We start from the raw sequence: 24172 nt of genomic DNA, 5'->3' as shown, positions 1-24172 counted from the left end.
CTCTTGAAAAAAAAAAGCACCTTTGGGATTCTTGAAAAGAGAGTAGTAATAATGAAATGAGATCAGTTTTGGTGCCTAAGCACTAAGAGGTATGGCTGATGGCTGGAGAAGGAGGGTATTGTATGATGGGAATTGTAGAATATCTTATCTGGAAGGACACCAGATTGGAGAGTAGAGTTCAACTTCTCTGCTTGGTTACTGGTTTTACTTTCTTGAACAAAGGACCGTACTTTTTACTAGTAGAGTTGGAAGGGACCTTGGAGGTCTTCTAGTCCAGGAGTCACCAACCTTTTGGACCTCAGGGACCACCAAACTCATAATTTTAAATCCCGCGGACCAGAAACCCTGGGAAAATCCCCGCAAAAGTCTGCAGGAAAATTCCTCTACCGATCGATCATTCTTTATTTGGGATCGCAGGATACCATCTCCAGCTCCATTCTCAGGGAGAGAGAGAGACTTTTGACTTTATGCAAGGAAAGCAGCAGAAGCAGCAGAAGTCTTTCTTTCTCTCCCCCAAACTCTGCCAGAAATGACACAGCATTTGCCAGCATAGCACAGCCTCTGGGAGCAGGATGCCTTGCAGGGTCTCAAAGACTCATTTCTGGCGGAGTTTGGGGGAGAGAAAGAAAGACTTTTGACGCTTTTCTTGGCGTGCATCCAAAAGGAGAAGAAGAAAGAAGCACCCCGGTGGCCAGGCCAGGCGCATGGGGTGAGTGGGGCAAGTTCTCTCCCCCTCCTCCCTTTCCCCCCTCCCCTCACTACCTCGTGTTGTGTGCAATGCAAGCGAGGCAAGCCTTGTGTTCCCACATAGCCTGGATTAATTGCTTTGGGGCTGCTTTGAGGAGGTGACATTTCTCTGCGGACCACCACAATTTTCTCACGGACCACTCATGGTCCCTGGCCCACTGGTTGGTGACCACTGCGTCTAGTCCAATCCTCTGCTCAAACAGGAGACCCTACGCCATTCTGGACAAATGGATGTCTAATCTCTTGTTTTAAAAAACCCTCTAGTGATGGAACACTGGCAACTTCGGGAGGCAAATTGAGTAAGGCAGGGGTCTCCAACCTTGGTGACTTTAAGCCTGGTGGACTTCAACTCCCAGAATTCCCCAGCCAGCTTTGCTGGCTGGGGAATTCTGGGAGTTGTAGTCCACCAGGCTTAAAGTCACCAAGGTTGGAGACCCCTGGAGTAAGGAACCAAGACTGAAGGCATTGATTCCATCTCTAGGTTTCCTCCTGTGCCAGTGGATCACCCTGACAGTGGATTCATTTTATCTTCTGCTGTCCCCTCCCTTGGGCTAAAAGCAGAGGAACCATTGAGCAAGGTTCTCTCACAGGATCCATTACAACGGCTGTAACCGCTGAGCTCTTCTGCTCCATTTGGGAGAAAGCTGTTCAATCTTTGGGCTGACTCTGCAAGCTGACCTTCTCAGAAGCTTCAATTAATTCTGAGAAGAGGAAGTGAGAACAGCCCTTGGATACGGTCCAGATCAGGTGGGAGTCACAGCACTGTGGCAGCAGGCATATGACTCTCATTCCTTAGGAATTGGGTAAGGAACGGGGACTAGGTTGTGCCTGGCAAAATATGTGGGCAGAAAGCACCCAAGGCTGGGCAGGCAGGCTGAACTCTCATCCAGGTGCTCTATTCTACTGATCCCTTCAATATTTTTGGAAACAGGTTGCAACAAATCCCCGTGACTCTCTGTTGTCCCAACGTGTAGCCCTCTCAGCTCCTGAACATGCAGGAATAAATCTCTAATTTTCCTCCCTCTGCTCTTCAAACTCACATACTCCAATATTTGGAAGACCCTTTTACAGAATAAAAGAGGAGATCTTCTAGTCTGACCCTCTGCTTCAGCAGGAGACCCTATACCATTCGGTACAAAGGACAGTCCGATCTCTTCTTAAAACCTCCAGTGATGGAGCATCCCAATTTCTGCAGGCAAGTTTTTCCACTCATTCACTGTTCCTGCCATCAGGAAATCCTTAGCTCGCTCGTCTTCTTTATTAGTTTCCATCCATGGCTTCTTCTCCTGCCCTCTGGTGCTTTGGACAGTACGTCAACCCGCTCTTATCTGGGATAGCACCTCAAATATTGGAAGGCTGGTATCATTTGGACTGTAACAGCTTGAAGTCTCTTTTTTTTGTTTTTCCTCACCACTTGAGGGTAAACCCTGATCTTTGACACTCGAGTTAGAAACGGGGGGAATTTTTCTAACAGGGATGGCAAAAGCTCGTGAGTCCTGCTAACATTCCTTCGTGTTAGCTCTCTCCCATCCCTTCATACCTGGCTGGCCCTTTGGCCTCACCAGAAAACTGGCTCTGTCATTAACCAAAGAGAGGCACCAGGAGTGGCGGTTATTGTCCTTTCGTACAAGTTCCCCGAGGCTGCATAACTGCAGATGTCATTCCTTTCGGGTAAGGGCTGTTTATGAAAGAGGACAGCCTGACAAACACATAAAACAGGCCGCACCTTGGAGCAAATTCCTTTCACCCTGTCTTTGTTCCTTCTTTTTGGAAGGCCTCGATCACATCTGTCAGTTGCCGAGAGCATTCCTCTGGTTGCACGCTAGCGTGGATTTGCCGCTCCTAAGGGGTGGTGGTGGTGTTCCGTCTCTTAAGCTTCACTTCTCCCCTTTCTCTGGATTTTGAACCCCAACGCCTTGATCTGGTTTATTCGGAGCCTCTTTGTACCTGGAGTGGACACGACGACGTTTGGTATCCATGGTTACGAGAGTGTTCTCTGTTTGGTGCAGAAAGAGGAGTATCCATTTTGATTTGGCAGCTTCTGGGGAGCTGCTGGCCAAGGCTTGCTTTGCTAATTGCAAGGTGGGCTGGATATGCCGTCATGGTCTTCTGGGGTGCAGATTGACTTGAGCAATGCGAGAGGAATCTCAGTGTTGGCTGATTGATATCCCTCCGTTTGTTGTATCAAACAATAATTTTGTTAGCAGTAGAATCCTCCACTGAGCACAGAGCTGGAACTAGATTGGTGTTTCCAAGAGAAGAAAATAGTTCAAAGTTGAATTGTGGAGATGTTGCTGCTCTCTGAACTTGGCTTCTTTTTTGCAGATGTTTCATTACCTGAATAGAATAGAATAGAATAGAATAGAATAGAATAGAATAGAATAGAATTCTTTATTGGCCAAGTGTGATTGGACACACAAGGAATTTATCTTGGTGCAAATGCTCTCAGTGTCCATAAAAGAAAAGAGTCAAGAATCAGGTACAACGTCAGGTACAATAAAAGTCATAGGGTACAATAAGCAATCCAAACATACTAGGAAACAGTCAGTATAAATCGTAAGGATACAAGCGACAAAGTTACAGTCATACAGTCACCAGTGGGAGGGGGTAGGCGATAAGGAGTGATGAGAAGATTAATAATAATAGTAGTGCAGACTTTGTAAATAGTTGGACAGTGTTGAGGGAATTATTTGTTTAGCAGAGTGATGGCGTTCAGGAAAAAACTGTCCTTGCGTCTAGTTGTTCTGGTGTGCAGTGCTCTATAGCGTTGTTCTGAGGGTAGGAATTGAAATAATTTATGTCCAGGATGTGAGGGGTCTGTAAATATTTTCACAGCCCTCTTTTTGACTTGTGCTGTATACTGGTCCTGGATGGAAGGGAGGTTGTTTTTTTCTGCAGTCCTAATTATCCTCTGAAGTCTGTGTCAGTCCTGTTGGGTTGCAGATGACAGACTCAATCATTCCTCTGTAGAACTGGATCAGCAGCTCCTTGGGCAGTTTGAGCTTTCTGAATCTGGTTGGTTCTGTATTACTTTAACAGCTTTGATTGTCCCGTTACAACTGCTGTCTTTATGGTTTTGACCAGGCCCTGCAGATACCCCTAAGAGTTGAGGATTTTAGGTGGTATAAGAGCCTAACACACCTAAAGGGAATCAGATTGGCAAAAGCTAACAGATTGGATCTTTTCTGATTCCCCATGTTTTATGGAAATCTAGCTGTGGTTGTCACTTAGGTATTGTGTGAGCCAAATCATCAGGTTAAGACACAATTGGCTCATTTGTTTTGACCATTACATCTTACGTAAACATAGCCTTGTGTTTGGTTAAGGATTTCACACTCTCCAATGTGCTGGAAGGTTGTTTTCTCCAAATCCAAGTTACACCCACATATTGAAAACTACCGTGTGAACTCAGAAAATGTTTCACTCCCATCACCTATCGAAACATTCTGTGTGACTCTGTGTGTGTGTGTTTTCTGAGACTCTTTCATCCAGGAAGAACCGAGGAGCTTCAGAGGAAACCTTAATAAACCAGAATAGCATCTTTTCCGCTAATGATCTACAAAGGATTATGGGACAGCGATGGAGAACTGTTCGCAACAATCACTGATGACCATTAATGCCTCGTGCGGGGAAAAAAAATGCTTTTATATGTGGTTGCTTTCTCAACTGTGAATATATATAAGTATATATATTGTTGTTGTTTTTTTCAAATGCATCTTTGAACTTTTTAATGGTTTCAAGCGAAACTACCTTTGTCAGGCTGTGTTTTGCAGAACGATGCTTAGACCCATCAGCGTGCGCCAGAGAATTGGGAAGCGGATTCGGATTTTGCTTCCCTCCCTCTTGTTGGCATGGCAACAAGTCAAATTATTTAAAGGGGGGGGCAGAAGCAGGATGTCAGGTTGCCACAGCAACCTCCATTCAAACAGCAAGTGGGCGCAAAGAGGCAGAACATTTTCTTCTGGACTGCAAAGTTGGTGCAACCTCTTTTGTTCCCTATACCCATCAGTGGTGGTCTTGGGTGCTCCTGAAATTTTCCCGAAATAGAGTTCGTTTCCAGAATTTGGGAGAGGAAAGTGGTGTCTGGGCATTATTTGCAAAACAGTGGAATTGCCAGTACATGCACACACACACACACAAACACACCTTCCACACCACAATCTGGGACATGAGACTTTCAGTAGAGACTGACTGGGACCCCCAATCGTTGCTTTGTAGACCAGGGTAGCAAGCGGGTCAGTAAATCTTGCTTTGTTGCAGCATTTCTGGGCCGGGAGAAGCGCTTCAGGCCATTTCTGCCACAACGACATCCACGGAGTCTCGCAAAGTGGCAGAATAATTGATCCCAGGAGAAAAGAACATCCCTGGCTCGGAGCTGAACTGTGGAATCCTTGGGATGGGGGGTGTCTCTGAACTTGCCATAATTTGCTTGCAGATGTTTCGTTACCGGTCTAGGTTACACCATCAGCGCCTAGGTAAGGAGACGTCTGCAAGCAAGCAACCAGACTCCGAGAGCACCAAGGACGCCACAGAATAATGGCTGTCAGAATCACTTTGCCCGGAATGTGGAGAGTCCCCTCGAGATTCTTGCGAAGGGGGACATGTGAATGCCGAGTCTTGCCTATCAGATTAACAGGTTAACAGGGGTTGGAAGAGATCTTGGTGGTCATCTAGTCCAGTGGTCCCCAACCTTTTTTGTACCATGGCCCGGTACAAATGATCCACGGACTGGGACCGGCATCAGCATGCATGACCAAAGCAAGGTGAGCCGAGCGACCGACCAGCCAGCCATCCCCCACTTCTCCCCGCCACCTTCAACTCCTCCTTTGTACCTTCTCACGGTCGAAGGGCTTTTTGGGCTCTTTTTGAATCTCCTCCTGAGTAACATGAAACTCCACCGCCATCGGGACGGCTCTTCGTTCGAAGCTGCCCCCCCCCCCTTCAACAAAACTAAGGCGTGAGGATTCCTTCAGCACCCAAACACCGCTTTCCAACTGACGACAAGCTCACCCAGAAGCACTTTCTCAAGCGCCGTCAAAACAAGATGGCGGCGCCCAAGCAAAATAGGCGGCCCGGTACAAAATGATCCATGGACCGGGACCGGTCTAGGGCCCGGTGGTTGGGGACCCCTGATCTAGTCCAAATGGTTGTCCAATCTCTTCTTAAAAACCTCCAGTGATGAAGCTCCCACAAGTTCTGAAGGCAACTTCTGTTCGATGGGTTGATTGTTCTGTCAGAAAGTTTCTCCTTATTTCCAGGTTGAATCTCTCCTTGTTCAGTTTCCATCCATGATTCCTTGTCTGGCTTTCGGGTGCCTTGAAAAATAGCTTGATCCTCTCCTCTCTGTGCAGCCCTTCAAATATTGGACCACTGCTACCATGTCTCCCCTGGTCTTTCTCTACACTAGACTAGCCATCAATAATTGGGTCTACGCAAGCTACTGAGGAATAATGTTATGGGGCTATGGAGGTGACCCCTTTCTGGTTCTATAGGCTATTTTACCAGCAGCACAATTCTCTTTTGAAAGGGACAAGGACAGGAAATGGAAAGTTTATAGATTATCAGCCAGTACTTTCTACATCCACCATTTTGCATCTCCCCACCCTGGTCATAATTTTTGCTCTGCTTTCTGGTGGAGCTCTGGATGTTGGTAGAAACGAGTAAATCAGGATTCTTCACATGCCTTCGTTGTGTAGCAACATCGAAGAGTGATTGGTTTGTAGTACCAGTTTGTGGGGGGGGAAGGTTTGAAGGGCTGTACTGACAATGGGCTTAACAGATAACAGGTAACCAGAGTTGGAAGGGACCTTTTGGTCATCTAGTCCAACCCCTCACCCAAGCAGGAGACCCTGCACCATTTCTGACAAATGGCAGTCCAATCTCTTCTTGAAAGCCTCCAGTGATGAAACTCACACAACTTCTGAAGGCAACTTCTGTTCCATGGGTTGATTGCTCGCACTGTGAGAAAGTTTCTCCTTATTTGCAGGTTGAATCTCTCCTTGTTCAGTTTCCATCCATTATTCCTTGTCCTTCAAGTGCTATGGAAAATAGCTTGACCCCCTCCTCTTTGTGGCAGCCCCTCAAATATTGAAACCCTGCTATCCTGTCTCCCCTGGTCCTTCTCTTCACTAGACTAGCCATGCCCAGTTCCTGTAACCGTTCTTCATATGTTTTAGTCTCCAATCCCCTAATCATCTTGGTTGCTCTTCTCTGCACTTTTTGTACAGGGGTGTTCACTTCCAGAGACAAAAAATGCATTCAGGTTGTCTTTGTTGTTGTTTTTTGTTTTGGTGAAAGCACTTTCCCCTCGCCAAGTAGGACCCCAAAATTTAACCTTTCTAGATTACGCTTGCGTCCTCTTGGTACAGCTGGATTCTTGGAATGGACATTATGGGGTCCTGCATGGGGGATTTTGAGTGGCAATTTGTTCTTCCCCTGCACTGAGTTTAGAAATAGGTGGGTTGACTGCTGCCTCGCTGTAATGCAAGTCCTTTGGGGTACACATCTTCAGTCTGATGTTCTGCAGTTGTGTGGATTTCAGCTCCCAGAATTCTCAAAAGTGTCCTCCATGCCAGTTTGGGACATCTGGAAGTTGAAGTTCACACATATGGAGATGGAAGAAATTTTAATGAGGTGGGATATCGTACAAGATAAATTCCAACATTTCTTCCTGTGGACCTTTAATTTGCTGGTGCCTTTCTGCAAATGAATGTCGCTGCTAGAATTTTTGCATGGTGCTATTTACCAGCCGGAGATCTCCCTCCCTTCTCCCCCCCTCCCCCTCCTTCCCTCCCTCTCCTCTCTCTCTCTTCCTCCTTCCCTCTCTCTCCCCTCTTTCTCCCTCCTTCCCTCCCTCCCACTCTCTCTCCCTCCTTTCCTCCCTCCCTCTCCCTCCTTTCTCTCCCTCTCCCTCCTTCCCTCCCTCTCTCCATCTCCCTCCTTCCCTCCCTCTCTCTCTCTCCCTCCCTCCTCCCCCCCTCTCTGTTTCTCACAGAGAGAGAGAGAGAGAGAGAGAGAGGGAGGGAGAGAATTGTATCTCTTTAGAACTTAAGCAAAAAAAAGGCCAATTGTGGGATCAGTCCTTCTCCTCCCCTTCCACCCTCCTTCCTCAGCCATATCTTCATGAACAACAAACAGGAAACCGTTTGCAACCGGAAATCCTCTTTATTTCCCCTCCTATAGAGAGCTTTCAATGCAAAAATCCCAATGAAGCTTTTTTTTTTTGTCCTCAAGGGCCTAACTTGCTAATTTACAGAAAAATTTAGGACTTGAGCAAGGGACACTGTTCTGCCAATATCTTGGGAAGGACTGGGGCTCAACAAAGAGAGGCCAGGATCTGTGGCTAATGTTTATGTGGATCTTAAGACTGCAATACTTCCACAAGGTGTGAAATTGAAGTATGCTTTTAATCCTTCCTTCCTTCCTTCCTTCCTTCCTTCTTCCCATTTGGTTGGAACAGCACAAGGCAGCGGAGTCACTTTTTAGTTTTCCCATAATGCCCTTGAAACAATGCAGCACCAAGGCATTATGGGAAATGGAATCATTTGGCTCTGCACTGCTAAAATCGCCATGATTGGTGACAGAAAAGTTCATTATCAGCCAGAATTGGTGGAATGAGAAGCAGAAACGAGGGCTGCATTACACACCCTACATCAGGGGTCGCCAACCTTTTGGGTCACAGGGACCGCCAAACTCATAATTTTAAATCCCATGGACCAGAGACCCTGGGGAAATCCCCCCAAAAAAGTCTGCAGGAAAATTCCTCACCCCGTTTTCCTACCAATTGATCATTCTTTATTTGGGATTGCATGATACCGTCTCCAGCTCCGTTCTCAGGGAGTGGGGAAAAAGAGAGAAAGACTTTTGGCTTCATTCAAGGAAAGCAGCAGAAGTCTTTCTTTCTCTCCCTCAAACTCCACCAGCAAAGAGTCTTTGCTGGCTCAGCCTCCTGGAGCAGGATGCCTTGCAGGGTCCCAAAGACTCATTTCTGGCGGAGTTTGGTGAGGAGAAAGAAAGACTTTTGCTGCTTTCCTTGCGTGACTCTGGTGGCTGTGGGTGTTCCCAGCTGCAGCTAATGAAGGGAATCAGGGCCTTTTTCTCCCCCGTAACCCATGTTGCTCCCTCTTCCGTTCCTCCCTGCGTGCCCTAGGATGAAGAGGGAAGAACTGGGTCTTCCTCTGAATGCCCAGCCGGACTTTGCCCTTCCCCAGTTTCTTCCACAGCCACCAGAGTCACATTCCCACTCCCTGTCATCTGCTCCCCCTCCCCCTCGGAACCAGATTCCAACAGGGACATGACAAGCCTTGTCAGAAGCCTCCACACCAGCTAGTTTGCTCACTCCCACCTCTGATGGAGATTTCTATCCACATCTTAGAACATAGAATAATAGAGTCGGAAGGGACCTCAGAGGTCTTCTAGTCCAAACCCCTCTGCTTGAGCAGAAGACCCTGCGCCATTTCAGACAAATGGTTGTCCAACCACAACTTCTGAAGGCAAGATATTCCACTGGTTGATTGCTCTAACAGTTAGGAAATTTCTCCTTAGTTCTCGATTGCTTCTCTCCTTGATTAGTTTCTGTCCATTGCTTCTTGTCTTGCATTCTGGTGCTTTGGAAAATAGTTTGACTCTCCTGGTCTTTGTAGGAGCCTGTCAAATTATTGGAACCAGTGCTATCATCACATCACCCCAGACCTTCTTTTCATTAGACAAGATCTTGATCTTGGCTAATTCCAGAAAGGGCGGAGTGAGATCCTTGTCTGCAATCCAGTCTAGATAGGGCACCAGTTTCATGAGGGGCTTTGTTAGAACCTCAACCTTACATTGCAAGAGAGTAGCATTGCAACCTTTAAATTAAACGCCGAGATTAAACCCGTTGCAAAAAATATTTGAATTGATGATATGGAGCGGCTTGTTAATTGAATCTTTAAAAAAAAAAAAGCAGGGGGGGTGGGGGAGAAATCTCTAGGTGCTTTATTTAAAAAAAAATGTTTCCAAGGGAGGCTTTCAGATCCATGAAGGCAATTAAAAACATGATGGAGTTTAAAAGCTGCAATTTAGGGAACAGAAGAATTCGGAACAAGTACAGATGGCGAGGTCCTTCTTCAAAAGAGGCGTCTCTGTTCTCCCACGGAGAGAGGCAATGCTGTGTATTATTTCCTCTTTTTTTTATGATCCTCTTTTTTTACAGAAACTTCGAATGGCGCAGCTTCTGGTCTTGATAAAGGACAACATTTCATCCAAATATATATATTTGAAATATATTTGAAAACCTCAGAAAACGTATATGTATATGTGTGTGTATATATATATATATATATATATATATATATATATATATATATGTATGTATATATGTATGTATATATATACATATATACATATATACATATATGGTATTCAGCTTTGTTCGGGTATTTTCCCACGTGCTTTTAAAGTTGTAGCAACGTTGAGATGAGATTCTGCCGAAACGTTGCTACAACTTTAAAAGCACAACTACAATGACGTGGGAAAATACCCGAACAAAGCTGAATGCCATACATGTAAGTACCTGCGAAAACTTAAGAAAACATATATACATATATACATAACTCCACAACTGGAAACAAGTGCTTCCCACAAATACAAAGTACAAAGTACAAGCAACACAATCCCCCACAGACTGCTTTTTTAAAACAGCTTTACCAACCAGGCGCTCTCCACTTATTTAGGGGCCCTGTTCCCATCTGACTCAAGACCATAGCCAATATTTGTGGATAATGGGAAGTGTAGTCTAAAGTATCTAGATCAGGGGTATCAAACTCAAGGCCAATGGGACGGATCCAGCCCTCAGGGTGCTTAGATCTGGCCCATGAGGCCGGCCTAGAAACAGTAAAGGACTGGTCTGCAGTGCCTCTGCTAGTGAAAAGGGAGCTTGCGGGGCTGTGTGCACTTCCACTGTACCCCATCTTCGGCTGCGGGCCCCATTTTCGCTGGCAGAGGGCTGCAGGAGGCTGTTGTGGCTGAAAACAGGGCACTGCCTGGTTTTTGCTGGCAGACAGCTATCAAAACAAACTAAAAACGAAATAAAAGCAGAAATGTTCCCCTTTTTGCATTTCAGCATGCAAGAAGGAACAGGAAAGAAGAAAGGGAAAGAGGGTAGATGAAGAAAAATAAGGAAAGAGGGGAAGGAAGAAGAAATGAGAAGGAAGGAAGGAAGGAAGGAAGGAAGGAAAAGTGGTTAGCTTGAATTGGACAAAATGAAAAAGAGACAGACAGAGTTAATTCAAATTAAACACCATAAAATTAGTCTCCAGTTTGGTCTTTAATAAACTCTTTTGACCCATTAAGAATTTCAATGTAGTAAATAATAATAATTTGACATCTGGAGACCTACAAGCCTGGGCTTATGAAACAGTGTATGAGGCTGCCCCATGACATGCTTCTACAATAAGGTCAAAGCTGTAGCTTTTGCTAAGAAATTAAGGGCTGATGATGAGCTAAGAAAATTTTACTGCTGAATAGTTAATTTTGCCCAGTGACTGATTACGCAGGGATCACGCAGATAAGGTCTGGTTGCAGAGCTGGAAAATCAAATGAAACTTGATCAGAATAAATCATGCCCTTGCTGTGTTGTTCCTCGGGTAGGAAAGTTAGCACTGAGGGACATGCCGAGGGGTTGTTCCTCTTTACTCAGGAAAAAGCTAGCTAGGTCTTGTGATCCTTCACTCCGAACTGGCTTGCAGCCATTGTGAAGAATGGAAGGTTTTCTTCTGGCTTTCTGCTTCCTTTCAGCTTCTAGAGTACATTCTCCTTTGGTGACCTGGAGTCTTCCTAGTTTGTTTCATTGGCTGTTTTTATTTGCTAGTTACAGTTGATTTTTTGTTTTGTTTTGTTTTGTTTTTCCTCTTGGGCTCTTTGAAGGACTTCGATGTTCTCCTTCCAACACCGGGATAAGGCAATAAGGACCAAGTCACTTGCCAGGTTGCTCCAAGTTCTGGCACGAAAGCAAACCCCCTCATTTGAAATAAGAAGAGGGGGCTGCCTTTCATGCCTGAATAACATGAACAGATGATAGCAGAAGGTAGGGAGGGAGAAAGAGGATCTGGGTGAGGGAGTTTTGTCTGCCCAACATGCACGGGACGGATGCAACAGCCAGATGAACGGTGGGAGAATCGAAAAGGAGAATAAGAATTGGAAGGGGCCTTGGAGGTCATCCAATCCAATCACGTGCTCAAGCTGCAGGCCCTGTTTCAGACAAGTTGGTTATCCAGTCTCTTCTTAAAAACATCTGGAGCACCTGCAACTTTTGGAGACAAGTCATTCCACTGATCAATTGTTCTTACTATTAGGAAATTTCTCCTTAGTTCTAGGTTGCTTTTATCCTTGATTCGTTTCCATCCATTGCTTCTTGTCTTGCCTTCTACTGCTTTGGAAAATAGGTTAGCTCCCTCTTCTTTGTGGCAACCCCTGAGATATTGGAACACTGCTACCACGTCACCATTAATCCTTCTTTTCACTAGACTAGGCAAACCCAGTTCCTGCAACCTCTCTTCATCTGTCTTACCCTCCAGACCCCTAAATATCTTGGAGATAGCATGTGCTGTGGGCGTGGCCCTTGTGCCTCTGTTAAATGCAGCCTGATAACTTGCCTGGGGCTCTTTAGAATTCCCCTCAAATTGAATGGGAATTGCAACTGGAATTCTGGGAGTTGAAGTTCACACCTCTTCAATGTTGCCAAGGTCGAGAAACACTGATCTAGAAAAATCTATGCAAGACCAGACGACTGGAGGTGGAAGGCTGCCAAGGCTGTTCAGGTCTGAAAGCTAGACTGAAGTTTAAAAATAAAATGTGAAAGAAGGCAGTGGCAAGGTTCTCAGTGCTGTTGCGACAAAAAACACATGGACATGACAGTGTAGTCACAGGAGTGGGAATCAACTTGAAGGCAATGTCTTGCTTAATCCTTTAGGACCTGCCCGCTAGCTCTCTATAGCTCGATAGTTTGAATATCTAGGGAGATTCACAGTCATCCAAGTCCCAAAGGTGCTTTTTCAAGAGGCAACTGGGCTTTTTGAGTTGTGTTGTGTTAGTTGTGCCTTCTTTATAAATTCTGTGATCTGTTCCAATACTTTCTTTGGTAGAAGTGATTTGAACTCTTGGAGGATGTGTTCCACTCTCGCTTTCAAAACCTGAATTGTCAAGTTGTCGTCAAGAGCTGCTCTCTTTCAACAGTGAAAATAATCTGTCTTATTCTAGAATAAGTCCAGTTGACTCTTGAAAAAGCATCTTTGGGGCAATGATTTGAGCTTAGTTCCTTCTCTTTTATCCTTACAATGCGGTTTTGTGTGCATTGCAGAGGTGGGTATTCAGCAGGTTCTGACCAGTTCTGGAGAACCGGTAGCAGAAATTTTGAGTAGTCTGGAGAACCGGCAAATGCCACCTCTGACTGGCCGCGGCCCCATCTATTCTCTGCCTCTGGAGTCCCAGATGATTGGCTGGGTCTTCTTTGGTTGCCCTGCACAGGAGAACAGAGCTGGAAAGCAGGTTAGTGGGGTGTGGAGAGAATGGGGATTTTGCAGTAACCTTCCCCTGCCATGCGCACCAAGCCACACCCATCAAGCTACGCCATGCCCACAGAACCGGTAGTAAAAAAAATTGAATCTCACCACTGGTGCATTGATATTTCTGGGGAAGAAAAAAATTGTGGTCTCCCAGCATGATCTTTTAGCCTGGCTAAGTCTAACTATGCAACCCACCCCAAATGCAGTTTCACAACTGCTGACAAGCTGGTAATATTCTACATTTTTTAAGGCGCTCAAAATGTTTCCATTAGAGCTTCTTAATTCTTGTATGGAATTGCTCTCCTAGGATTTCCTTGTGATCTGGTTTGGAACCACCACAAATAGGAAAGCAATTTTTTTCCCCCATTGCTAGGTTTTCCTGTGAATTCCCCCCTCCCCATATTATTAGAGAGGCGTTGTTGCCAAAAACGAATTAGCAGCAGCGTAATTAGACGAATACCATGCAAATCAACTTGAGCAACTGGAACGGAAAAATTCAAGTTGTAATTAGCTTTTTACAGCATCCTTTGCCTTGGGACACACGTTTATTTATTCATCAGATTTGCATGCTACCAATTGAATTTCCACTCCTGACAGCGTGTGTATCTCCGCGTGCTAAAATTAATATAGTGTCCCTTTTTCAGTTTCTTCATTCCTTTCTCCCCTGCTGACCTTTAAAAAATGCAAGGCAATTGGAAGTTATTGAACAATCTGGTCTTAAAACATTTATAAGCATTCCACATAATCAGTGATAATTTCCAAGGAAAACAGTTTAATATGTTTGAAAATTTAAAGACCACAAAGGCGGTTATGGAGGAGAACACGATCGGGGAGCTTTCCACTGGCATGCGGAGTTCTATCAACAAATTATACAGTATCAAAGAATATTTTGTTGATTTCCCAAGCCTCAGAATCCTTACAAACTTGGGAGGGTTCATACACACTTCTAACCCAGCAGTTCTCAAACATTTTGGCCTCTTCAAAATAATGGAGGACTTCAAACAAGTTTTGATTTATAAGGGTTATGTCTCTCAATAGTTATTGCATTAGAAATTAAAACTGAGATCTTTTTTTAAAAAAATATTAATTGATTTGACTTCATGGAATCCTGAAAAGGTCTCCGGTCCTCCAAAGTGTTAAAGACCAAGTTCCCAGGTGAAGGTCCAACTAAACTGGTGTGTTGCTAAGTAGCCTCTGTGCAGGAATCTTTTCAACTAACAGCAGCTGCTTAAGAGTTCGAGAAAGAGCTGGGCTGAAATGGCAGAACTGACTATTTTGATTAAAGTAAAGAACACAAGTACTTGTGTTTCCGCATGGAAACCGCTTCTGAACTTCGTGCTTGATGTGGAAAAGAATGAAACTTTGGTTTTGGGTTTTACCGAGTAGATTGATAGATCTTTATAGAAATGGCTGGTTCATGTTATTATGAAAAAGTAAAAAGCTGTGATTTGTTGCTCTTGCCTTATTATACTGCAACAGAGAGTTGGATGCTTCTTTTTCCTTTTTTCTCCCCTATCTTTCTTCACTTCTCTTCCCGTCTCCCCCCTCACTGCTCTTCTATTTTGTATTTTATAATACTCTATAACTTAATAAAAATGTTTGAAGATTTTTTAAAAAAGGGATCCATAGAATTCAAGAGAAGTTAGACTTAGTTTGCTTGTGACTACGTCAGGATTCTAGGCTGGGCCCTCTCTTAACTCCCACCTCCCAGACTCTGCCACTCATTTTCTTACAAGGAGTCCCCAGAACACAGCCTGAGATCTGTTTTTCTAATCAAAGACAATATCCGTATTTGCAACTAGGTTTGCTGTTCTGTGGAATATGCTCCCCCACCCCCCGAAATCAGATGCATCGTGCCAGATTGGAAGTTGAGGTTAATACAATGGATGGTTGTTCACTCAGTCTCATAAAATATAAAAGACTGTCTCAGCCTCGTTGTCTCGCGTGTTGTGTGAACGGTGCCTTTGGTGCCCCTTTGTTGCAATAGACTCCCCACCACCCAAAAATTGAATTTTTGGATCAGAACAGAGTTGGTCTGAAGCCCGACAGATTCCTTAAGAGCAGCCCTCTTCTTCCTGTAGAACACCAGGGTGACTAATTTCCCACCTACTGAAAGCCAGGATGAATTATTGTTTTGGAGAGAAAGAAATGTGAAAGGAAATTCAGCTTCCCACTCAAAAAAGAAGAGGTTTTAGAAAGGAAGGAATACAATATAAGATTTGGAAAGGGAGGGGGGAGAGTATCTCTCCTACAGCCACTTTGATAGTAATTATTTGCACATTTCTCTATCACATTGACTCTCAGGAGGTGCTGTATCTCTATTTATCTATTTTTTTTTCCTACTCAAGCATTTCAATCCATTTCCTTCCAGTAGAGTTGTTTATGCACCCCTTAGAGATAACATGGTTACAAAAGAGAGGAAAAAAGTCTTCGTTAAGATTCTGAAAGTCTTGTTTATTAAATAAGAGTCAAGTGAGCATGCTAAACTTTTCATCTCCAGTTGAGCTACAGCAATAAAAAGATTGTTCCAAGACAACTTTTTTCCAGAAAAATCCGCTCATTTGAAGAGCTGGGCAGGGGAAGAGAAGGTTGTATATACAATGTTTGGGGAAAGATTGTGCGAATAGTCAATTCTGGGATTCTGGGGGAATGTTCAGTTCACAAGCAAATAGAATGAGACACAAATGAAGTGGTGGAGTCGGATACCATCAATCGATCAGAATAGAACTAGAAGGGATGTTGGAGGTCATCTAGTCCAACCTTCTACTCAAGCAGGAGAGCCTTTACCATTTCAGACAAATGGCTGTCTAGTGTCTTCTTTTTAAAAAAATATTTTTTGTTTTAGATCATACATTTCCTTTCTATATTCTGTGTTGAATAGTGTGCTCTCTAGGCGTCCAAGGTGTTAACGTACAAATATCATTATCGTCATTATGATTGTATATTTTATTTATTTAATTATTTGATTTGTCAATCACTTACAAGATAATAGGTATAAGTAAAAACATAGTTATGATACATGGTTACATATAAGCAAAATAAAAGAAACAATAGGACAGGGACGGTAGGCACGTTGGTGCACTTATGCACGCCCCCTACAGACCTCTTAGGAAAGGGGTGAGGTCAATAGTAGACAGTCTAAGGTTAAAGTTTTTGGGGTTTGTGGAAGAAACCACGGAGTCAGGTAGAGGATTCCAGACATTGACCACTCTGTTGCTGAAGTCGTATTTCCTGCAATCAAGTTTGGTGCGATTAACCTTGAGTTTGTATCTATTGTTTGCTCTTGTGTTGTTATGGTTGAAGCTGAAGTATTCATTTGCAGGTAGGACATTGCAATGTATGATTTTATATACTATACTTAGATCGGACTGAAGGCGGCGTAGTTCTAGGTTTTTAAGTTGAACCCCCCCCCCTTCTTTGTGGCAGCCCCTCAAACACTGGAACACTGCCAACACATTGACGTGGTCAGTTTCGATCAGGGAGAGATACGCTGCTTTCCAAATAACATTTGATGATTGGATACCGAATCGGATGGATCGAATCGGTTTGAATGGTTAAGCCAAGCCAGATCAAATGGTTTCAATTTACAGTGTTTAATCATTTTGGATTTTGCTGGATTAGGGTTAATATTTCACTCTCCTGCTAAAACAATTATTGCAAATGGCAAGAGCGAAGTACAGAAAGAGCTCACCGTGGGGGGTCAGAATTTCTGTTACTAAGCAAGGCGGTTATTAGGTGAGTTGCGTCCTGATTTTACAACCTCTTTTTGACATGGTTATTAAGCAGCTCACTGCAGTTGTTACACACATCGTTAATTGAATCCAGCTTCCCAGTTCACTTTGCTTGCTTTAAACCAGCTAGGAAAGTCACAGACATGACCCTGCACCCATTGTAAATACATGCTAGTTACCAAGTGCTCAAATTTTGATGACATGATTATGGGGATATCACAATAGTCATTAAGCGCGAGGATCGGTCACGAGTCCCTTTTTCCTAGTGCCAACTTTGAACGGCCGATACATGAATGGAGACCTTTCTCTAGTTCAAAAGTAGATTGAGATTGGTTGTGTGATCACATCTGGAAATATCTCTCGGTGTCACTTGAATCCTAACACAAACTTTGTTCTCTCTCTTCCTCTCTGTTTTTTTCCTTCCTCTTCAGCTACTTCCAACTTAGACTTGGATGTGAAGAAGCCTACCCCACCAAAGCTATTATGGCATCAACCCGTCAACATATTTTTGGCTCGACCGGTTGGTGTGGAAGACTTACACCATGAAGCTGAGCTCAATCTCCAAAGTTTGCTGCAAGGTACTGAATATCTGTATCTGTCTAGCTATCATCTTTCTATGTATCTATCTATCATTTATCATCTATTTTTCATCTGTCTGTCTCTGTCTATCATCTATAATCTATCATCCATTGTCTATAATCTATCATTTTTCTATTACCTATTTATTATCTATATCTATCTATCATCTATCCATCCATCCATCCATCTATCATCTATCTTCCAACTATCATCTGTCTGTCTGTCTGTCTGTCTATCATCTTTCTATGTATCTATATATTATTTATTATCTATTTTTATCGGTGTCTCTGTCTATCTGTCATCTATCTATCATCTTTCATCCATCATCTGTCTGTCTATCATTTTTCTATTATCTATATCTATCTATCTATCTATCTATCTATCTATCTATCTATCTATCTATCTATCTATCTATCTATCTATCATTTGTCTAATATATAGATTGGGCTGTGGTTTTTTTCCCCCTCTTCCTTTCTTCATTAAGCAAATTCCACTCTTCCATGAACCAGTGTTGTTACCTCAGAAGCAGCCATTTGGGGGAGAGCAGAAAAAAACCAATAATTTTGTAATACCAAATTTTGGGAAGGGGAGGGTTAAAAAAAAAAAGAAGCTAGTCACCCCTTTATAAAACCCAAACAAAACAACACAAAAGAATTCCAGCTTCTAATTTTGTTCAGAGCTCCTCATCAGATAAGCAGTTATGGCTTTAAAAGAGAAGATGTGGGGAAGAAGGCAAGGAAATTTTGAAAAGATTGTGATTCAACACTGTGGATTGAAAAACATTTAAAAAGGAAATGAAAGTGCCTTTGCCCAAGGATAGATGAAGAATGAATTGTGTACAAATTTCCTTGTTTTTCTTTCTTCCTTCCTCCCTCCCTTTTTCTCCCTCCCTCCTTCCCTCTCCCTCTCTTTCTTCCCTCCCCTTTTCCTCTCCCCATTCCTCCCTCCCTTTTCTTCCTCCTCCTTCCTTTCCTTCATTCCTTCCTTCCCTCCTTCTTCCTGCCTTCCTTCCCTCCCTCTCCTCTTCCTCCCTCCCTCCCTTTTCTTCCTCACCCTTCCTTCCCTCCCTTCTTCCTCCCTCTCCCTTTTCTTTCCTTCCTTCCTTCCTTCCTTCCTTCCTTCCTTCCTTCCTTCCTTCCTTCCTTCCTTCCAGAAGAGTACGAGGAGCCATATTTGGACGCCAAGATCAGTGGCCAAACCTTCCGCTATGCCAGCTCCCCTTCAGTGGACAGGCATCTGGAATGCAGTCCTCACCGTCCCACCAACAAACGCATGGAGTTTGTCTACATGGTGAGTCTGGTGCTTTTCTTTAGCTTGTTAGGGGAAATATCGGGGGCCCCGGGGTCTGTGTCCATCCCCAACCCCCACCGACCTAGCTGATCTCCATCCATACCACTTTCTGACAGCCGACAAGCCAGCAAGTGAAGGAGAATGAAACCACAACCCTGGGGGTAAGAGTACTGGAGCCTTCGCTTAGCTTGCCTGCTACCCCAGACAAACACACAGCCTGGGCCCAGGGATCCCCGCTGCCTGCTCTGGAGGAAAAGAGATTACAACAGCCCTGCTCCACCCAAGCCAACATTGTCCCCATCAACGTCTCAGGTAGGGTAGATCGCGGGGGTGTGCATGTATGCAGTGGTGGGATTGTAATTTTTTTCACTACCGGTTCTGTGAGCGTGGCTTGGTGGGTGTGGCAGGGGAAGGATACTTCAAAATCCCCATTCCCTCCACACACCACTAACCTGCTTTCCAGCTCCATTCTCCTGTGCAGGCAACCAAAGAAAACTCAGCCAATCAGCTGGGACTCTAAAGGGAGGCAGAAAATAGATGGGGTTGGCGGGGCAATCAGAGATGGTATTTGCCAGTTCTCTGAACTACTCAAAATTTCCTCTACCGGTTGTCCAGAACTGGTCAGAACCAGCTGAATACCACCTCAGGCCTGCATGTGTGCAATAGGGCAGGGTTTTTTTAGAACGAGATGATGGAGGGTGTGCAAGGAAGAGCACTTGAGCTCCTCAGCATGCAAATGTGCATTGAAGCCTTGTGCCTGAACTTCCATGCATGCAAATCTGCAACCTTCTCCACTAGTTTCGGTTTCCTGAAGTATTTCTTCCCTCCCATTTGGGGTATTGTGTTTGTGAATTTGCACGTTTGGGTAGTCCTTAGCAACCGCCTCATTTACTGACTGTTCGCCGTGTCAGTGGTAAAATGGAAAAAGCGACTTCCTGAGACCCATCCTCTCATTTGTGACTTTTACGGGTCTGTAAAGGAAAGGAAACTGAAACAAGATTGAAAATGCAGCCATGGTTTCACTTCTTCACTTAATTGTGGTCATTACATGAGGACTACCTGTAATGTTAGTCAGCATTAGTGATCTTGTCACTGTCGGCATGGCAGAATGTGAGGTGTTTTTAGAGGTTGCTTGTAGGTTTTGTTTCTCCATTCTTGTCTCAATTTCACACCTGCATGAAAACCATCTCTGTGTTGAAGCCAGCTGGGGATTTCTGGGAATGGAAGACCAGCCATCTTAGATAGATAGATTAACAGAGTTGGAAGGGACCCTGTGGATCATCTAGTCCAACCCTCTCACCCAAGCAGGAGACCCTACACCATTTCTGATAAATGGCAGTCCAGTCTCTTCTTGAAAGCCTCCAGTGATGAAGCTCCCACAACTTCTGAAGGCAACTTCTGTTCTACAGGTTGATTGTTCTCATTGTCAGAAAGTTTCTCCTTATTTCCAGGTTGAATCTCTCTTTGTTCAATTTCCATCCATTATTCCTTGTCTGGCCTTCGGGTACCTTGGGAAGTAGCTTGACCCCACCCCCCTCCTCTCTGTGGCAGCCCCTCAAATATTGGAAGACTGCTATCCTGACTCCTCTGATCCTTCTCTTCACTAGACTAGCCAGGCCCAGTTCCTGCAACCATTCATCATATATTTTAGTCACCAGTCCCCTAATCATCCTGGTTGCTCTTCTCTGCACTCTTTCTAGAGTCTCAACATCTTTTTATAGTGTGGTGACCAAAACTGGATGCAATACTCTAGGTGTGGTTGAGTTATTAATTGAGTTAGTTATTGTTATTGAGTTATTGATTATTATAGTTATTGAATTATAATTGAGTGAAGACCACCTGCCTTCCTTGTCTGTTGTCATCTTCTGGGTTTCCTTGTCTCCTCTTGGACCACTGAATCTCTTTTGTCTCGGCTATAGGGCAGCCATTCGCTCGACACGCCAGTGCACGACACTCCCTGTTCAATACCGAGACTGCCATGAATCCCAAGTCTTTGCTACGCCGAAGACGGACCGTGATTGGTTTCCCTCACCTCTCTCTACGTGATCCAGGTGACCCACTGATGGGGCAGCTTCTCCCTTGCTCTTTTGGTTTTTGCTGGTCCATGACATTCCTAAAGATATATATTTTATTTGTGGGTTTAAAAATATACATTTTAGGCTAAGTTACATCCGAGACTGAATAGAAGGGTCTTGCTTTTTTTTAAATTTATGCTAAGTTGTGTATCTAAGCAAGGAGTATCCAACCTTGGCAACTTTTAAGACCTGTGGACTTCAATTCCCAGAACTCCCCAGCTGGCTTGAACAGACAGAATTCTGGGAGTTGAAGTCCACGGGTCTTAAAGTCACCAAGGTTGGAGACCCCTGATCTAGGTTGGGCGGCATACAAGAGGGAGATCTTCTCTACTCTGTATTCATCCTTGCTGTCAGCTTTGGAAGCCATATTGATATCCAATGCTCCCATGCCACAATTGAGCCTGGGAAAGTAGGAGGGGGGAATTCATTGGAGTATATCTAGTGAGACATAATAACATTCTTTTTCTGATTCAAGGTCAGGTTGTGTTGCGCATAAGTGAGAGGAAGTCTCAAGTTGGGATGGATGAAGATTGGGCCATGTGATGCGATGATGGGCCCAGGGGATGGATTTTGTAGTTTTTACTTATTGTTAGAAAGCCCAGAACTTTCAGATTCAGGATTCCACAGTTGTGCCAGTTACTATCCAAATAAAAGGAACTTTTGAGAGATGTCTGTCTCAGAGTTATTGGCTGGAATGGAGGTTTGCTGACACTTGCCTTTCTAACTCTTCTCTAGGAAGTAGCAATGGGCCCGTCATCAATCCACCGGCCACCATAGCGGAGTCCATCTCTTGCAATTTTGTTCCTGATGTGGTCAATGGAAGGAGCTCCACTCGCCAAGCTCGTTCTCCTCATTCCCGGCCACAGCTGAGAAAGACCTTCAGTGATCTTGGAGGGGTCCTACAGGGACGAGGTTGCCAAATCCAAGTGAGCCGTGCTGAGAACTCCAAGGGGGTGTATGCCAGTCCATTGTGCAATGGACCCAAGGAGGATGCCATCTTCTCTCCCAGTTGCAGCACATCCTCCTTCTCCTATGCCAACTCTTCTATGGGCCAAAAGGAGGGGGTAGCAGAGAGTGCCTCTCAGGTGTCTCCTTGCACTCCCAGGGACACTCCGGAGGCCGATCGGCCATCTTCCTTCTTCATTAGCCAAGACAACATGTCTGGGACCAATGAGTGTGGGACGTTTTGCGCTTCTCCAGAGTCCCCCTTAGAGGCCGAAGGAAGCTCAAGGTGTGGAAAGAGAGACCTCAAAGTCCCTGTAGCCCTTGCCAACTCGAGGGAAGAGGCATCTTCCCAACTGGAGAGGGAGCGAATCCTGTGCCGGTTCCGTGAGAGGTCGCTCTCCGTCCCTACCGACACAGCCTCCCTGTGCTCGGTGGACATGGGGGGCAGTGAGACCTGTGGCCTTAGCTATCCCAGTGCCAGCTCCGAAGGCAGCACGAGCACCGATAACATCTCCCTGTCCGTGGAGCAGGAGGCCCGAAAGCAGCGCCGACAACGGACCAAGAGCATCTCCCTCAAAAAATCCAAGAAGAAGCCGTGCCCGCCCACCCGCAGCGTCTCCTTGATCAAGGAAGGGCAACTCAACGAGGCCGAAGAGGATGGTGAGGCGCTGCCCCAGGATCAGAGACCCAAAAGTCTTTATTTGCTGCCCGATGCACAGGTCCACATGAAACCCCAAGCAGACCCAGCGAGGGAATTGGAGAACAGGCCCTATGCCCAGCAGGGCTTTCTTCCTGAATGGAATTCCAGCGATCCTTATTGCTCTTTGTCCGGATCCAGCACTGCTACTACTGGGACGACTGTAATTGAACTGTCCAAGGTACGTGGGAGTTCTGAGTCCCTCCCTTCTCCTTCCGTCTCCCGGGCCACCACCCCATCTCATCTCTGTGCCGACATGAGTTTGAAGACCTCTTCCCCGGGGAGGTTGACGGGGGTAATGTCTCCCTCCAGCGGCTACTCCAGTCAATCCGAAACGCCAACCCCAACGGTCCCAACCTCCACAGTTCTGGGCCATGCTCCTCACCAGAGTGGGCGGGTGAGGCCCCTTGTGCCGGAGAGGAAGTCCTCCCTACCCCCGGTTTCTCCGATGGAACGGAGCCCCAAGTCTTGCCTCTCCTTCGACCTGCCGTTTGCCCCGCCGACCCATCTGGACCTCTCAGGCTTGAAAATCTCACACAAGAGCAAAGCCAAAGTGAGCCGACACCACTCAGAGTGTACCTTCGGAACCAAGCTGGGTCCCAAACTGAGCCCGGTACAGCCAGTTATGCCGATGGTGACCCAGCTAGACCTGCGTTCTGTCCGCTTGCGGTCAATCAGCCGATCTGAGACGGAGGATAACCTGGACATTCCGGAGCTACTGGAGGAACCTGGCAAGAAGATCCGGCCCCCAGTGGCAGAGAAGCCACCGCTCTCCCGAAGGCCACCAATGCTGTTGCATAAAACTCCGCCCGTCCAGGAGGAGTCCCCTGTGAGCTCTCCAACTTCTCCAGCCGCACCCCAGGGCCTGGTCCCTGCAGAGAACATTTATATGATGGCCAGGAGGCCAGACCTCTTGTGGGATGCAGGCACATGGAGCCCCACCCAATCCCCTTCGGCCGAGGGGGCAGCTTCTCCCACGCAAGGCTCCGTGGGGGCCTTCTTCTCCACCGCACGGAGGCTCTCTGAGGACAGCTTGGAGGAAGAGGAGCAGATGAAGGCCAAGGTTTTCGACGAGGCAGTGCCCGGGGGGGAGAGCCGTAAAACTAAAGTCCCGCCCCCTGTCCCAAAGAAGCCAAGTGTGCTTTACTTGCCGTTGGTGACTTCCCCACTCCATCCGGGGCCTTGTCCTGGGGACCAGAGGCTATCTCCTAGCCCGGTCATCATGCTAGACGAGGATTCTGCCTACTCAGAACTGACCACCTACAAAGTGCCGTCTCCAGTTGCCAGCGAGATGAATGTAAGTCCAATTCCTGCAGACCTGTCATGGGGAGACATTCCAGGTAAGGCTTCTTGCTTTTTCTACTTCAGGGTGATTGAAGGAAGGTCTTAGCTCAGTTGGGGAGTAAATGCAAACTAAGGAGAAATGTTCTGACCCAGCTCCCTAAACACGACAAAACCTCTGAAGATTCCTTTAATTAGGAGTGCCGGCAGCCCAGGCAAAAAGTTGCAGGCTAACAAGTCCGTCCGTCCAGAAGATGAATAGTTGTCTGCCCCACTTATTCGTCTGTGCCC

The 24172-nt window shown here is 45.5% G+C and overlaps 1 protein-coding gene across 4 annotated transcripts in view; it reads left to right on the top strand.

Moving 5' to 3' along the window:
- The window catches only part of NHSL2 (NHS like 2), a 94966-nt gene that overhangs the window by 62563 nt on the left and 8231 nt on the right, over positions 1-24172 (top strand). For 3 of the 4 annotated variants that reach the window (XM_026703174.2, XM_087941013.1, XM_087941012.1), the window contains exons 2-6: positions 17446-17592; positions 18747-18883; positions 19000-19195; positions 20803-20934; positions 21694-23940. In XM_026703174.2, the coding sequence (XP_026558959.2) occupies positions 17446-17592; positions 18747-18883; positions 19000-19195; positions 20803-20934; positions 21694-23940 (2859 nt within the window). The remainder of the gene's footprint in view (positions 1-17445; positions 17593-18746; positions 18884-18999; positions 19196-20802; positions 20935-21693; positions 23941-24172) is intronic. The other variant, XM_087941011.1, reaches the window with a different exon arrangement.

Source organism: Pseudonaja textilis, chromosome 12 (assembly GCF_049901715.1).
Source record: "Pseudonaja textilis isolate UNSWEBS1 chromosome 12, rPseTex1.2, whole genome shotgun sequence".
In the NCBI taxonomy this organism is placed as follows: Eukaryota; Metazoa; Chordata; class Lepidosauria; order Squamata; family Elapidae; genus Pseudonaja; species Pseudonaja textilis.
This window is presented reverse-complemented; position numbering and strand designations above follow the sequence as displayed.